This window comes from Rissa tridactyla, chromosome 2 (assembly GCF_028500815.1).
Source record: "Rissa tridactyla isolate bRisTri1 chromosome 2, bRisTri1.patW.cur.20221130, whole genome shotgun sequence".
NCBI classification, from domain to species: domain Eukaryota; kingdom Metazoa; phylum Chordata; class Aves; order Charadriiformes; family Laridae; genus Rissa; species Rissa tridactyla.
In genome coordinates, this window is record NC_071467.1 from 80,709,481 (window position 1) to 80,725,445 (window position 15,965).

Sequence of the window (15,965 nt, forward strand, 5' to 3'; positions counted from 1 at the left end):
GAATGATAGGAAGCCCAAAAGCAATACTTTGTGCTATAAAAAGACATTTCTTCTGAAGAATATGCAGTCTGGTTTTTGGTATTTTTGATTGCTTTCAGGGCTGATGGAAATAGTTCTTCCTATTGTCGCTCAGGATAAAACAATGCAGGACAATTTTCAATCTGTTTTAACTTGCTTATTTTTACTGCCCTTGCTGTAGTCTTCATCAATTTCGGTGCGGAAAGAGATTTCTCCAGATGGTGGTTTGGAACACAAGCCAAAGGACATGATCTAAAATGTTATGTTCCAGCTGTTCCTGCGCAGAATTTAGAAGCTACTGCCTTTCACTTGATCTGTGTTTTGAACACAAAAAACCAAGTAAAATTGCTTACAGACCTTGTTGTTAAAACAACTACGTGTTAAACCAATACCAGTCTGGTGTTCTATGATTTTTATAGGAGACTGGGTTACCCTCCTGATGGCCCTGACAGTGTAGACCCCTTAAGCCGTTGAGTGTGTGTAGCAACAGTCAACAGGGAAGGTATCTGACTGCAGTGAGAGCCGTGTGCTGCTGCTGTATTTGAACACCGCTACAAAAAGGTTTGCCACCTCAGCAGGGCGGTGAATTGGAGTATTGCAGCGCTTAGAGATGGATGAGCAGTTCCCACCAAAACAAACGAACTCCCAACGATATCAGTAGGACAGCAGGAACAGACTACACATCCCTAAAGGACAGATAAATTTCAGAACACAGTTCCCCTCGCTTCAAAGGGGGGAAACTGGTCAGATTTTGATTGTCTCATCTTAAGTTTCAATTGAAAAATGGATGTTTGTACTGCTATCTTGCACATTTCATAGGATCAAAGGGTAATTCAGGTTGCAAAGGACCTCACTACAAAATATGGATAACTCTAACATTTCTGTTACCTAATTAAAAGGAAACTGTAGATTTTAACAGTGATTTAGTGATTCAGTTTTCTTCAACTTAATGTTCTTAGGGCAGCTCTTCACCAAGTTTTACAGTACACACCTGAGGTAGCCAGTTTCCTGGTAACTGCTCTTTCTTAACTGAGGAATAGATGAGTATGTAAGCTTCCAAGGAAAGGATGGTCACTCAGTCAGTGCTTGCTTGAGTATTTGCTGTCGACTACACTGGTAGCCTTTTCTTGTCCCCCATCCCTGTGTATGACATTGTTCTCCCCCTATAATTTACAGTCAGGAGAGGTGCGTCCTGGTGTCAGGATAAACCACAGAGCTGTAAAAATGGTAAGTGAGAACCTCTTACACTTAGCAAAAATGTCCAAAACTGAAAGTGGCTTAAAGAGCTAGTAACCTTCTAATGAATCTCATTTTCTTACTTCAAGGCAATTTCTAAGCTGTCCACTTCTGTGAGGTCGCGGTTGCCATGTGGTAACACTGCATACCAGCTTGATACTGATGTAGTACAATTCCCTGCAGCACTTACGGAGAGTGCATAGGATGCAAAACAGGAAGAGGAGGGATGTTTCCGTGACCTGTTGTGATTAAAGTGAGCTTTTGAGGGTGTAATGTTTTCTGATGAGTGGATCTTGAGCTTGATCAGGGCTGAAAGGGGTCAAAAGTGTACTCTCCTCATACTCCTGGAATTGCTTTAAATTCAGGACTGGGTTCTTGCTGTTAAATGAGTAGCCAAAAAAATACTTTGCTTAAGCTTGTGACTGTGGCTGCTGAAACAGCACTGAAATCTTGCCCCTCTGGTTGTATGCCTTTAAACCGTGTCCTTGTTGGAGTCACCTGGAGGCTTTAGAATCTTGACTGAGAAAAAGTGAATGAATAAATGAAGAATGCCAAGGTTACTAATGTTGCCTGGTGATCTGTATGTCATTTAAAAAAAACCTGCTGATAGTTCCTCATTTGCTCCTAAAAATAAAGATGTATGGTCTTAAAGATGCCATGACAGGCATACTTTAAAGTTAGCGTTCCTCAGATGAGTTGCCATTATACCTTTTGAAACTGGTCATCTGCAAGCTCTGGAAGGTTCAGAAAAGAGAAGAGAATTGCAGTCTTTGCCATAATTTCCCTGAATTCTCTTGCTTTGTTGCAATGTGAAAGATGGTGTGAGATTGCTGAGCAGCAATGAATGTAGGCAAAGTCTATAACAAGAAGCGGTAACAGTGCAGTTGGTAAATTGATAGCTCTGATTGCTCTATAAATCCTTTACGTGCATACAAAAGTATGAATTTATAGTTAAGCCTACCATAAAATTGCAATTAGCACTTAAAATACTCGAGTTAAAATCAAGACAAGCTATCAGTAATCCCATACACGTGCTAACTTTAGTTACCTTTTGCTTCCCTTTGCCATCCCTTTGGGTTGTAATCTCAATTAGTGCTGTTTTTTTGCCTTTTTCTGCTTTATGAAAGTTCAGTTTTCTTTCTCACCTTTACCTCAGTAGTCTGATTTAATTTATAAACCCAGGAACTTGTGGAGTTCAGCAATCATTTTTTCCAAATCTGATTGAAGGAAAGAATGGAATGATTCTACTGACTTAGTCTGTACTGGTTTCTCTGTAGTAACTTCAGAGTAAGGACATAAAAGACTTCACAATGTCTGCTTGTAAATTTCCTCATATCTTGTTTAAAATTATTTTTCATGGAATATTGCCATTTTTAGAAATTTGCCCACTGTCCTATTTTAAAACCTTCTCCATGGCAAAATGGGAGAATAGGAACCTGCTTTGTGATCTCTTTCTCTTTCTGGACACTTGAAAAACATGGGAGGTAGTGTATAAATTAACTTGCAGCTGAGGTTTATCATATACAGTTGTTAACTGATAAGCAAATCCAAAGAATAAATCTATGGATTTACAGGATTTAAAATCAATGTCATCGTCTTGTGATATGGGGGAGGAAAAAGGGCGAATAATGAAACCTTTATCAGTCTAATAATATACTCGTTTTATTACATTTGATCTTTATTCCTTCTTTTGTTTTGTTTTTTCCCTTTTAACGTAATTAACTAGAAGGCAATTTCTCTTGAAATGTAGATAGGATGGCTTTACAATTAAAGGGAGGAATAGCTCAGATTTCAGAGTTGTGTAGTTGATATCTTTCGTGCTATGAAATAGAGGAAAGACTAAAGACAGGAACATCTTGGATTCTTTTTGCTTTAATGTTGACTAGCTACAGTTTTGAGACTTTCTGTCACAAGGTGAAGCTTAATCAACACAAGGAACCAGTGGATGCAAGGAGTTGTGCAGAATGCTTTACAGTTCCTGCAGCCTTACCTAGGTGCAGGAAGTTGCTGCTTGGATAGGAAATGGTGTCTTCTCCTCCTCCTCCATGGAAGTTGTTTTATCTCTTATCTCCTAGCAAATATTTCTTTCCACTTATGATTAACCTAAATCAGTCCAATTATTACCTAACTCCTTGGTTACCTGAGCTGTGCCATTAACGTATCAGTTCTGAGTGCTGCTATTGCAGTTTCTATGTGATTTGTTTCCTTCCTATAGAAGTTAGCATAGCATGTGGATTTTTGAGAATATGCCTATTGGAGCAGGTCCTTTGAAATGGAGAGAGTACTCTGTTGGAAAATAAGGAGGTTTTTCTGGTTCAGGATGAGATTTGTATCAAAGGAGAGGTGGCGATTAGAAGGCTGGTGCTGGAGGTAGCAGCCTGGTGGACAAGGCAACTTGCTTACTGTCCATGACACGACACGCAAAGTCATTCTTCTGAAGTCCAAAGAGAACCTAAAGCATCGATATATTAGGGGTTGAGTAGGACTTTTTTTGTTTGCACCCATGAAAAGGTCTTGTTTTTACGTTGCAAGGTGAAAAGCAGGTTGTGTCCTTAAAAGTGTGAGTATTCAGGATGAGAGCATTCCCTTTTATTGTTTGTGTTTTTTCTAGCCGTGTTTCAGAAAAGTTTAAAGTCAACTGCATGTGACAACAATGGATGAGTGCTTCACCAACCTCTTAGCAAAGAGATGCTGCTCTTAGCCTCAGTTTCCGAGTCTGCTGTCTTAGTTTCTGTGTCTGGAATTTATGTTTGTTGCCATAACTGAATGATGCACATCACTGAAGATACCTTCAAAGTAACAAAGACTTCTGTGTCCCTGGGGCAGTGATGCATCTTTGGGGGAAGCTATTTCCAACGTTGTTTTGTATGGCAGTTCTGTAGTCAAACTGTTGGCTTAAAAGATATGTTGAAGGCAATTTTATCTGCTCCCTTTAATTGTGTGGCTGACTAGTTACTGATCATTGCAGTGCAAGATGATTAACAGAGTTACCTTGTCTCCTGTGTCTGAAAGACACTTCAGCCTTAGACTAGCATTTGTCTGGGATGCGTGAACTACCACACAGGGTACCCAGTCTCTGTTACTGCTCTGAAGGTGACTTGCTCACTGTATTTCAGTGCCCGTAGGAAGTTTCAGCAAGTTGGGTACGCAGGGGAGCAGCAGGGTTATAGGAACGCTGTGATTTCCAGGCAAGAGGTGGCTTCTTTACACTGGGTTACTCTCCTGTCTCCGGGGTACGTGGCCGTGCAGCTCTGTGGCCAGGTCTTCTCCGTGGGATGCAGGAACACTTGCAGCCCAAGTGAGAGGGGGCTGTCCTGGCCACTTGAGTAAAGGGCTCTCAGAGGCCTCCTAGGGGTGATACCTCCACCCAGGAATGCTGTTTTTCATGGGTCTTTTAACTTGGATAAATTAATATATCGCAGCAAAATATCTTAGCCTCATACAGCATGAGAAAAAGGATTAGTAAAGACAATTTAGTTTCTTAAATTTGGCTATCTGATGGTGTCTTGTGGCTCTGAAGTTGTGGGGACAAAGAGGAGGTGATATGTTTGTGGGAAAGACTTCTTCATTTTCCCGTGTATAGATCTGTGTAAAAAGTTTAGGTGACTTTCTTTTGCTTCTTTCTTGGTTGCATGTTTTAAAGATCTTTAGTTGTGCGATACAGCGTTTCAGTAACCACTCAGCGATAACAGACTGTGTTAAAGTAGAAGGTTCCATTGCTGTAACTCGGGACTGTGTAATTCTGAAAGCTTCACAGCCGGGAAGAGCTCTTAAATTGAAATGGACTGCTCAGTTGTGTGTTACTTAATCTAGTGAAGCTGAATATTAATTAGCATAATTTGAGCTTCTTCCCCCTTGACTGCTAGTTAGGGAAAAGTGTCCGTGTGATATATGAGACAACAGAAGGGCATATACTACCTATTAAAAATGGGAAACTAAAATGAGTATTTCTTTAATAGGTATTGAAAATATCAAGGGTGATTTTCCTGTTTCAGACTAAAATGATCTTTAAAGGGTACTAGCGTGGCATTTATTATTAAAAAGCATGTTTTTAAAATAAAAATGCCTTATTAGGTGAGCTGGATCGTGAAAGGAACAGCCTAAATACGTGTGGTGTAGGCATACGCATCGTGCTTTCAGAAGAGAGAGGCGTGTGCCGGGGGAGATGAAAGCCCCTCGGTTTGTTGCGCTGGCCAAGCTGCACCCCGCAGCCTTGGGGTCCTGCTCTTCCAGGGGGCTCCCCGCGCCCACACCTCCCCTGGCTCCGTGGTGGTGGCGTTGGGCGACGGCTCTGCGGGCACTGCAGCGGGAGCTGCGGCCGGCGTGCCGGGGAAGGATGACATCACCTCCAGGAACATGTGATGCAGCCGGCTGGCGCGGAGGTTGCCGAGCTGTGTAGGGAGGGATGGGTGCAGATATTTATGGCATTCCGTTTGAGTGCGGTAAATGCCTCTTAATTTCTTTTTTTTTTTTTTTTTAAATGAAAGCCTCATAATCGCGAATGTTTTGTGGTGTAGAGGCTTTAAAAAAAGGGGGGGACCCACCCCAAGCCATTAAGACCTGCTTATATTCCTGTTTTTTTTTATTATGTTTGGTTTTATTATTATTGCACTGTCAGAGATAAAAATATGATGGTTTTCTCGCTGTATTCACCTTCTTTGCTCCCCAGCATTCTTTCAACAGTTGTAATCCCCCCAGTCTTTTCAGTTAAGCTTTAACACTGCAGAACTGGAATAAAAATAGGCTGTTTAGAGCAGCAGGAATATGATAATCCAAGGCAGTCAGCCTTAAGGATATGCAGATCCAGAACAGGAGCCAAGCACTAACGTATTTTCTGGGGTGTTTACCTTGAGCAGCCCCTTAATAGTCAAAGAGATGTTAGCTAAATGTTTCTCGCTTCTTACATGCCACAGGCAAAGTAAAATGTGCAGCTACTGCGCATCATCTGAGGTGAAGCAGTTTAAGGGCTTAGAAGTCTGAGCAAGCAAGTTGTGGTAACATCAGTGTCTTGGGTAATTTTGAGCTAAGATAGACGGCAAAGTACAGCACTAGTTTCTGCATGCTTTTTAGGTGAGGAGAAGGTGTTTTCTACCTCTAAATTTACTGTAAAGAAAAGGAATCGCCATGGTTGATATGAAATCTGAGCATGCTAAATTGGCATTAAGCTTATGGTAGGTAGCTCAAAGCACGTTAAAAAAAATTTAACTCTGGAAATGTGCCTGTATGCCGTAACAGTCAACTGAAGCCCAAATATTTCAAGGTGGAAAAAGGTATTTGCGGTCTTTTTAGATGAGTTATTTAAGCCCAAGGTTTTCTTAACGTCTTGTTTAAAGCTTTAGTCTCTTCTAGATGAAAACTTAGTAGGAAGAAAACTGTAGGCAGTTTCAGTGAAAGGTTGGTAACCCATAGCCAGTACTCTGGAGGAAGGAAAAAGGTAAGAGGTTCCTTTGGAGCCATCTTAGACCCCTGAGAGTCTAAGCACAAACACGAAAGAAATAGCTGTGTCCCTCCACTGCTTTCTTGGTCTGGAGTTGCTGTGTAATTGCAAAATATTGTCCATTGTGTAGAAACCCTCCATGCAGCATGGTTACCCAAGGAACCAGTTTTCCTGGTCTGGCCTTTCTGAGAATGTGTATTGAATTTTGGGTTTGTTTTTGGTTTATGGTGTTCATGGAAAAACAGGGAACTAGCCAATGGCTGGGAGAGGATTTGTTTAGTTTTCTCTTGTTTTGTAATCTATGGGTGCTGAGACAATGTCCTGGTTGAACGCTTCAGTTAGAGTTAGCTGTAGGGACCCTGCCTTGGCCTACATAGATGTCATTGCTGGCAGGTGTTTGCCTAAATGTATTTTTTAAAAGTCCTCAGAAGTGGATAGTCCCTAGTTTTCCACAAGCAAGCCCGTGTCCTGCTTCATGGTTCTTTCCTTTACGAAACTTTCTACTGTCTAAAGTAAACCTCTTTTGCCACCACTAGACTTCTGAGGGCTGCTACCATGTCTCCCCTCAGTTCTTCAGAGTGGACAGCATCATTCAGTTTAGTCCTTCCTCATAGCTCATGACATGTAAACACCTGGCCATCTTGTCCCTTGGGTGTTCTGTTTGCTGTGTCGTGGCTCTGTTTTGGTGGGTAGTGCCCATAATTAGATACTGTAGTGGTACAGAAGTCTCGGTATTGCTGGCTGGAATAGAAAACCTGTCATGTAATTTACATATATGATGCTCTTATTTACAAATCTTACGTTACTTGATGACATCAGTATGATGCCTTCAGGTTTTAGCTCTGAAGTGCACAGTTCTTTCATTAAAGCTCAGAGCCTGAGACCAAAGGATATGAAACATTTGAATATTTTTGAGGAGGAAGAGAAATGGTGGCCTCCCTGCTGGGCATCACCGACAGCATCTGCTGCCATCTCTGGAGGGATTGTGGCCCTTTTGCATAGAGGAAGGACAATATATTTTAGAAAAGACTGACATGTATAGCAGAGCTTGCTCTAGTAAGATTTCCCTGAAACTGTTAATAATTAAGCAGCTTATTTTACCTTCTAAATAACTCAAACTGTTGATTTTAAGGAACACAACAACTGTGTTGTACGAGGCTTTTTGAGCTGTTCTACTTGACAGCACTTCTGGGCTTCAACTGTGATAAAGTAGTCAGTGCTTCCCATTTACCCCAGAAGGGGTACTTTCTTCAGAAATGAGATATTTAAAATAAATAAATAAATTTAGAAAATTTAAAATAAATACAGAGAGACTGGGAAAGATCACACAGACAGTTTGTTGGAGTGTGGGTACAAAACCACCCGATTTTTGTAAGATGAACAAGGTTGGGCCAAAAGGGGCCAATTCTATATTAATACAGGTCAATATGGAAGGCCATAAGTAAAATCATGGAATCATGTAATTTTTCAGAGTTGGAAGGGACCTCTAGAGATCATCTAGTCAAACTCCCCGGCTAAAGCAGGATTGCCTAGAGCACATCACTCAGGATTGCATCCAGGCGGGTCTTGAAAGTCTCCAGAGAAGGGGACTCCACAACCTCCCTGGGCAGCCTGTTCCAGTGCTCTGTCACCCTCACCGTAAAGAAGTTTTTTCTCGTATTTGATTGGAACTTCCTGTGTTCCAGCTTGTGCCTGTTACCCCTCTTCCTGTTACTGGGAACCCCTGAAAAGAGTCTGGCTCCATCCTCCTTAAACCCACCTTTTAGATACTTGTAAACATTAATAAGGTCTCCCCTCAGCCTTCTCTTCTTCAGGCTAAAGAGTCCCAGCTCTCTCAGCCTTTCTTCCTAAGGGAGATGCTTCAATCCCTCAGTCATCTTGGTTGCCCTACGCTGGACTCTCTCCAGTAGTTCCCTGTCTCTCTTGAACTGGGGAGCCCAGAGCTGGACACAGTATTCCAGTTGTGGCGTCACCAGTGCAGAGGGGGAGAATGACATCCCTTGACCTGCTGGCCACAGTCTTCCCTATGCAGCCCAGAATTCCGTTGGCCTTCTTGGCGACAGGGGCACATTGCTGGCTCATGGATAATTTACTGTCTACCAAGACCCCCAGATCCTTTTCTTCAGAGCTGCTTTCCAGCAGGTCCACCCCTAACCTATACTGATGCCTGACATTCTTCCTCCCCAGGTGCAGGACCCTACACTTGTCCTTGTTGAACCTCATTAGGTTCTTCTCTGCCCAGCTCTCCAGCCTGTCCAGGTCACGCTGGATGGCAGCACGGCCCTCTGGGGTGTCAGCCGCCCCACCCAGTTTGGTATCATCAGCGAACCTGCTGAGCATACACTCTGTCCCCTCGTCCAGGTTGTTGATGAATTTGTTAAACAATACTGGTCCAAGTATTGACCCCTGGGGGACACCACTGGTCACAGGCCTCCAACTCGACCCTACTCCATTAATCACAACCCTCTGAGTCCTGTTACACAGCCAGCTCTCAATCCACCTCACTGTCCCCTCGTCTAGTCCACACTTCCTCAGTTTTCTAAGGAGGATGTTATGAGAGACAGTGTCAAAAGCCTTGCTGAAGTTAAGGTAGATGACATCTGATGCTCTGCCCTCATCTAGCCAACCAGTTATAACATCATAGAAGGCTATGAGATCAGTCAAGCATGATTTACCCTTGGTAAATTCATGTTGACCACTTCCAATAACTTCCTGCTCTTGAACGTGCTTGGATATGACATCCAGAACGAGTCAGTCCATTACCTTCCCAGAGACGGAGGTGAGACTAACTGGTCTGTAGTTCCCTGGGTCCTCTTTCCTGCCCTTTTTGAAGACTGGAATGATATTGGCCTTCCTCCAAAATGCTTCCTAAATCTCTCTTACTAAAGAAGGGAGAAGTTTAGAATATGACCACAGAATCGTAATGGAAGTAGAGAGAAGGGACAAACTGGTGATGTGCTGCTTTGCAGCATTGACTGTAATCACTCACGCCAGGGGACCGTTTCAGACTCTGTGTGTGTGTAGAGTTAACATGACAAAATGTGCTCTCTGTTACAAAATGCTGCTCCTGTCAGCTAGTAGAAAAGACACAGATGAGAGCTTTGTCTCCCGATTCTGATTACAGAAATGATGTAAGGAAAGTGGCATTGAAATAGTATAGGGGTTTTTTTTCGGTGATTTTGTTTGTGTTTGTTTTTTTTTTTTGTTGTTGTGTGTGGTACTTTTGGGGTTGTTTGTGTTTTGGGTTTTTTTGGATTTGTTTGTTTTGACTGGTAATTGCTGTAAAGGTACCTACTCTTCTTAGCTTGATATTATTCCTCTCTGCTGGAACAAAAAGTAAAAGCAGGATTTGGAATGCCTAAAAGCAACACAACACGATCCAACTGATAGTTTTTATTTACTGATGAAAAAGGCTAATTCCAATGTCCTGTTTTCTACTGAGGCTTGTTAAAAGGCCATGCTATTTGTGTTAAGCTAGTCAAAGCGATGACTTGTTCATTAATATGTTTTAAATTTTTACTTTATATTTTTGCAGCCTATTACTGTAAGGTTATCTTAATTCCCGTAATCGTAACACTCAGATTGTATTCCAAAGGTAAATGTTATACAGTGCATTCATTAAGTGTAGAAGGTGAGCTTGTCTGAATTTCTGACTGACTACCTTCTCTCTTCCTTTTTTTCAGGGTTTCGCAAAAATGATGAAATGAAGGCTATGGAAGTATTGCCAATTTTAAAGGAAAAAGTTGCATACCTTTCAGGTACAGTTATTCTGTTGTGGAATGTGTAACTGTTTACCTGTTAGTCACACATAACATGGTATTTTAAATACTTTAAATATCATTACAGAAGTCATGGGTAGTACCTATTCCAGTTGGGTATCCCAAACATAACATGAGCATTGTGAAAGGATCTGTGAAAAAGAAGGGGTGTGTGTTATTGAATGCGGAACATACTGCTTGTTGTCGTCCCAGTCATGTCCTGTTGCCCCCGCATATCCAACAGTATTATTTAGAACAACCTGCTGTAGTGCAGTCATATTCCTTCTCTTATTCCTGGTTCTCTTCTGCTGGAGAATTTTGCAGAGATGGCTTTGTTTCTGGCCCATCTGAAGCATTAGAGAAATATCTCTGTTGCAGAAGTGAAATTTCAGTGCATATCCTTTGAAGCACACTTAATATCTTCATGGTGAAATGAGTTAGTATCTACTTTTAGCGATCTCCAGCGTACACCTTGAAGTTGGTTGGTTACTTTACGAGGAATAGCAGTGGGTTTAAAAGTGAGGTTTAGATGAATGAATATCATAATATATTCTACAACTTGATAAGTAACTTTACTTGATGGAATGATGTCTGAGGTGCTTATTTTTGTGAACTGCATTTTGGGTGTGACTTTCTGAAGTAAATGCTTCCAAATCTGTTGGGATTAAACAGCATCATTCTCTTTGCCGTAATCTTAGCATCAGATTTAGAGGACAGACTCCTAATGGCCTCATATTTGAAAGGAGGGGGTTTTGGTTAAATAATTTGTCAAGAACTCCAAAAATAAAGCTCTTATGTGTAAATATTAAAACATACAAAATAATCCCTGAAATTGCACTCTAGAGATTTGCTGTGGATAGATGCTGATGCTTGCAAGTACAGTGTGTAGTTAGTTCATAGTACTTCATCCTGTCCACTCTGCTGAGTCAAGCAGAAGTGTAAAGCAAAAAAGATCTTTGTGTGTTGTTGTATTTTATTTTATTTTTTTTAAGGTCCTAACAACTCTAACAAATGATATAACAGTCTGCCCAGAGCAAGTTTTCCTGGTAGTGTGGAAATCCCGATTCTTCTGCTTATGAATTGTAGTGGCAGTGAAGGCTTGCTTACAACTATATTTTCAGAGGAAAAGAAGAAGAGAAAAGGGAGTTAAGCACAATATTTCAATCCCTGATTACTCTTTTTGGACCTTGTTTTATGGTACTTAATGAAAATGCAGTCAGTTTCCATTCCAAAACCTCTGAATTTCCAGATTGTCCAGAGCTTAATTTAGACCCCTTAAAGGGGATCTGAAAGACAATGAGGTGTTCTCTATTGTTAATTTGTAAGCTTATGGCATTCTCAAAAGACATTAATTCAGTGACAGTGAAGTGGGCCAAATGAAAGCTGAAGATAAATTTAAGGGGAGATGATGGAGTCTGAAGCAGAGCAGATGAGGTCCAGACAGGAAGAAGTGGTTGCCAACTTGCCTGTGTGAAGGTAGCAACTTCTGACAGAAGAATGGAGCAAACAGCTGTGGGCAGCAAGACTGGCTGGAACTGATGTGCCAAAATCCGTAGTTTCACATTTCCATTGCAAGTGGGGCTCAAGTGAAATGAGATCCTTTAGCAGTGCAAGTGATTTTAAAAAAAAAGAAAAAAAAAAACCACAACAACAACCCACAACAAAACAAACAAACAACACCGCTCCCATTCCTTCCCCAACAAAACTAGGACGACCACTAGGGCTTAACTATTTGTGGAACTAGAACTGTCAAGCTTTATATCTGGGAACACAAAGGTAAGGAAGACTGTTGGGTTACTGACTGAGAGGCTTTCAATGCACAGTTTTTTTTTTTTCCTTTTTTTTTTTCAGATGTACAACTTTTGCCCAAGTACTTGGTTTTAGTATTTGTAAGTGCAATAACTGGTTAAGGTCTGTAGAAATAGGACAGATTGGGGATATCTCTACTAAAACTCATATCTAAAGGTAACTAAGTTATCTCTACTAAAAACTCTCATAGTCCCATTAGGCCTAAGCATCCTTTTTGTACTTTTGTTCTCCCTTATTTATACTGGAGTTCAGGTAGAGTTGTTGCAACATGGTCATTGTTGATTGTTGAGTACCTTCTCAAGTAGGAATAAAGTATGACAATCAACAGCGCAAAGAAATGGTTCCTTTTTGTAGAGCAGGGAAGTTACAGAAATAACACAGTCTGAAAACAATTACTGGAGTGTTTGAGATCGAAGTTCACTTCCTTCATCTGTTCTCTGGCTTTCACTGCTGTGAAATTCGTTCTCCAAGTTAAATGAGTAAGTGTGGACTGTATAGCAGTATATTCGTCTTTGTGTTCTTAGAATACTAAAGACACTGATCTTTCCACAATGCTGACTATCTTAAGAATTTAAGAAGCCAGCTTATTGTGAGATGGACATGTAAGGGTGAGCCATCTTATGGAGAGACCTAGACAGGCTGGAAGAGTGGGCTAGTAAGAACAGTATGAAGTTTTAACAGAGATAAGTACAGAGTCCTGCACCTGGGTCGGAATAATCGAAATACAGTACAGGCTAGGATCTGTGTGGCTGAGGAGCAACCTTGCTGAAAGGGACCTGGGGGTCCTGATGGACAAAAAACTGAACATAAGTCATCGGTATGCTGCTGCAAAAACAAAGGCAGATCTGATCCTGTACTGCATGCACAGGAGCGTTACTAGCAGAGACAGAGATGTGATTATCCCATTCTAGTCAGTGCTTTTCAGCCTGCACCTGGAATACTATGTCCAGTTCTGGTTCCCACAGTTAAAGAGAGACACAGACAGACTGGAGAGGGTCTGCGGGAGGGCCATGAAGATGATGAAAGGGCTGGAGAACTTGCCCTATGTGGAAAGGCTGAAGGAGTTAGGTCGTTTCTCCCTGGAGAAGAGAAGGCTCAGAAGGTACCTCATCACAGTATTCCAGTACTTCAATTCCATTGGAACAACATTCCAATGAAGTTGTTCTCAAAAAAAAAAAAAAAAAAAAAAAAAGAGAGAGAGAGAAAAAAGGGGGGAAAGGAAGAGAAAAAGCTTCCTTGACTGATTTTTCACTTAACCGGGTAATAATCTGCAGAGTATTAGGTGTCTAACCGCCTGAAATAGAAAAGAATCCTAGAGTTGTAACCATGAAGTATGGATGGAGTCTGGGATGCAAAGTTTTTGTTCAGTTTAAACTGAAGTCTGTTGAAGTACAGATACTCTTACATCTCCACACATACTTACATGAAGAGAAACATTTTCTTACAAGGTGCATTTATCTTGATTTTCTATGAGAAACGGCACTTGATAACTTGTCCTGCTTTCCAAACATGCCATAAAAGCCCACTGTTCAGCTTTACCTAAGTACTTTGAGACTAGGTAAAAAGGCGTTTCCTGAAAAAACTGCACGGCTCAGCCTGTTGGATTTTGGTGCCATTGGAGACCATTGACAGGACTGCTGTTGGTGATGTGCACTAGACAGAAGTGATTCATGTTGGGTGACTCATGTGAGTTGATCAGCTACTTGTATGACACATCTTGGAATACACAGAGAGAATATCTCAGTACTGTGGGGGTTTCATATAAAAGGAAAGGGGTAAAAATGGAAGTCTCTGATGAAAGAAGTGGCTTAATATGTTTTTGTTAAACCAAGAGAAATAGGGGGTTGAGTTGGTAAAGACTACTGAGAGACAGGAAATTCCCACTTGATGCCTCATGCATTGTTGCTTTTAACGTTACTGTTTGTGTATGACACAGGACCATCAGGAACAAAGGAAATGAGAATTATTTATTGGCAAAGGCCTAAGAAAGCTTTTCATCAGAAATGTGATATAAAAAACAAGTCTTAAGGACTTTTTTGCTTAATATTTATAATTTTGGTATCTGGTTTAAGACCAGATAGCGAAATTCTTTCCACCAAAAATCAAGGCTGTATTAATTTCTTCATTACTCATCTATACCTGAAATTTATGCAACAGATTTTGTCTCCAGTGTAGAAAAATTTCTGGATATGATTTATCAGAAATTGAAGCACCGTAGCTTAGAAATAGGTTTCTCTGTGGTGTATGTGGAGCTGGGAGCCAACTGAAGTGGCATCCAAAATGACATAAAGAATATAGGTTTATTTCCTCTGCTATGTTGGAAAATCTTATGGGAGTTGCTGTGTGGAAAAGACCCGGAGGACTGATCTGAGGTGACTGCATGTAATGAGGCATTTGTTTAAAACACTTGGAGAGTGTTAAAGATGATTCAGCATATGCTTTTCTCTAACTACTGCTTTTGAAAGAAGAATTTCCACCCTGAGCAATCAAGCACTCTTTCAGGGCGTTGGAATTAGTATTGTTTACTAGTTAAAACCTAAATTTTTTTTTTTTTTTTTAGATCTGAAGCTGGTGGTTGAGGAGGGCATTAAAGGCTGCAGTAGACTTACAGATAAGTTTGCTAGCTTTGGAGCCTGGTGATCACTCTGGAGCTGAGCAGAGGCCTGGGCTGTTGGACTCAGCCTTGTAATTTATCCTTCCTCTCTCTCGGGGCTTCTGTCTTGTTTCCATCCTGTCACTTGCTGGGTAAAAATCCTCAAAGCTGTCTGCTTGGCAAGTGGGTCAGGATGGTCAAGACCAGACTTGCCTCTCTCCATTAGAATGAGACATCTCAGTTGTTTTTAAGTCTCGTCTTCCACTTAAGAGGGTCATGGAAGATAAGAACATGAATACTGGCTTAACAGAAACTCAAAGCTGCTTCTGCCTCTTGCGAGTTTCATGTGGTGCTTCACAGGGAACATGTCCAGTGCAGGCAATCCTTGGAGACCTTAGCAGCTAGGCTTCATGTCTCTAGCAAGCACACGCAGACTGTCTTGGGCAGGATAGTGATGAATTTTTGAGTGACTGGTTCTATTCTTTGCTTTTGGCCTTCCTTCCTAAGGGATTTTTTAAAACTTTATTTAGTAACATGGATTTACAATGAGAAGCTAATTTACAATGAGAAATCATTCAGGGCAGAGGATAGTGTTTTTCTGCGTTTCCATGGGACAGGAGAAAACAGTCCACACATCTGTGGTTGAGAACATATATGTGAAATTTAGCTTGTAAGAATGTGTCTGTTCTATTATACAAGTGTTGATAAAGACAGCCTACTGACTTGAATTTAGCATTTAGTAGTATAGTTATCACTTGCAAGGGGTTGCATATAAAAATGCATTTTAATGTTCAACTGCAGTAAGTCTGTGCAATTGAAGAAATAAGATGAATACATTTAAGAGGAACCACTCAAAATCAGCTTTTTTTGCCTTACCTATTGAGCGGATTCAGAACTTACTGCTTTGCTAACAAAATTAAAAACTGTAAACTGATAGTTCAGAATCTGGACATCAGAACAGGGTAAAAATATAAATTAAATGTTTAAATAGTATCCACCTACTCATCTAATATACGCATTGGGTGTGAAATACTATACACCTAAACTTTGTGCTAGTAATGAAGTTAATGCTGAATATCCTCTAAATACTGGCCTACAAAGTCGCATAAATCTA

General features: G+C 40.9%; 1 protein-coding gene across 2 annotated transcripts in view; it reads left to right on the forward strand.

The window, feature by feature from the left end:
- Positions 1 to 15,965, forward strand: part of TRIO (trio Rho guanine nucleotide exchange factor) — a 258,035-nt gene that overhangs the window by 64,723 nt on the left and 177,347 nt on the right. For both annotated transcript variants that reach the window (XM_054193055.1, XM_054193056.1), the window contains exon 2: positions 10,375 to 10,449. In XM_054193055.1, coding sequence (XP_054049030.1) covers positions 10,375 to 10,449 — 75 coding nt within the window. The remainder of the gene's footprint in view (positions 1 to 10,374; positions 10,450 to 15,965) is intronic.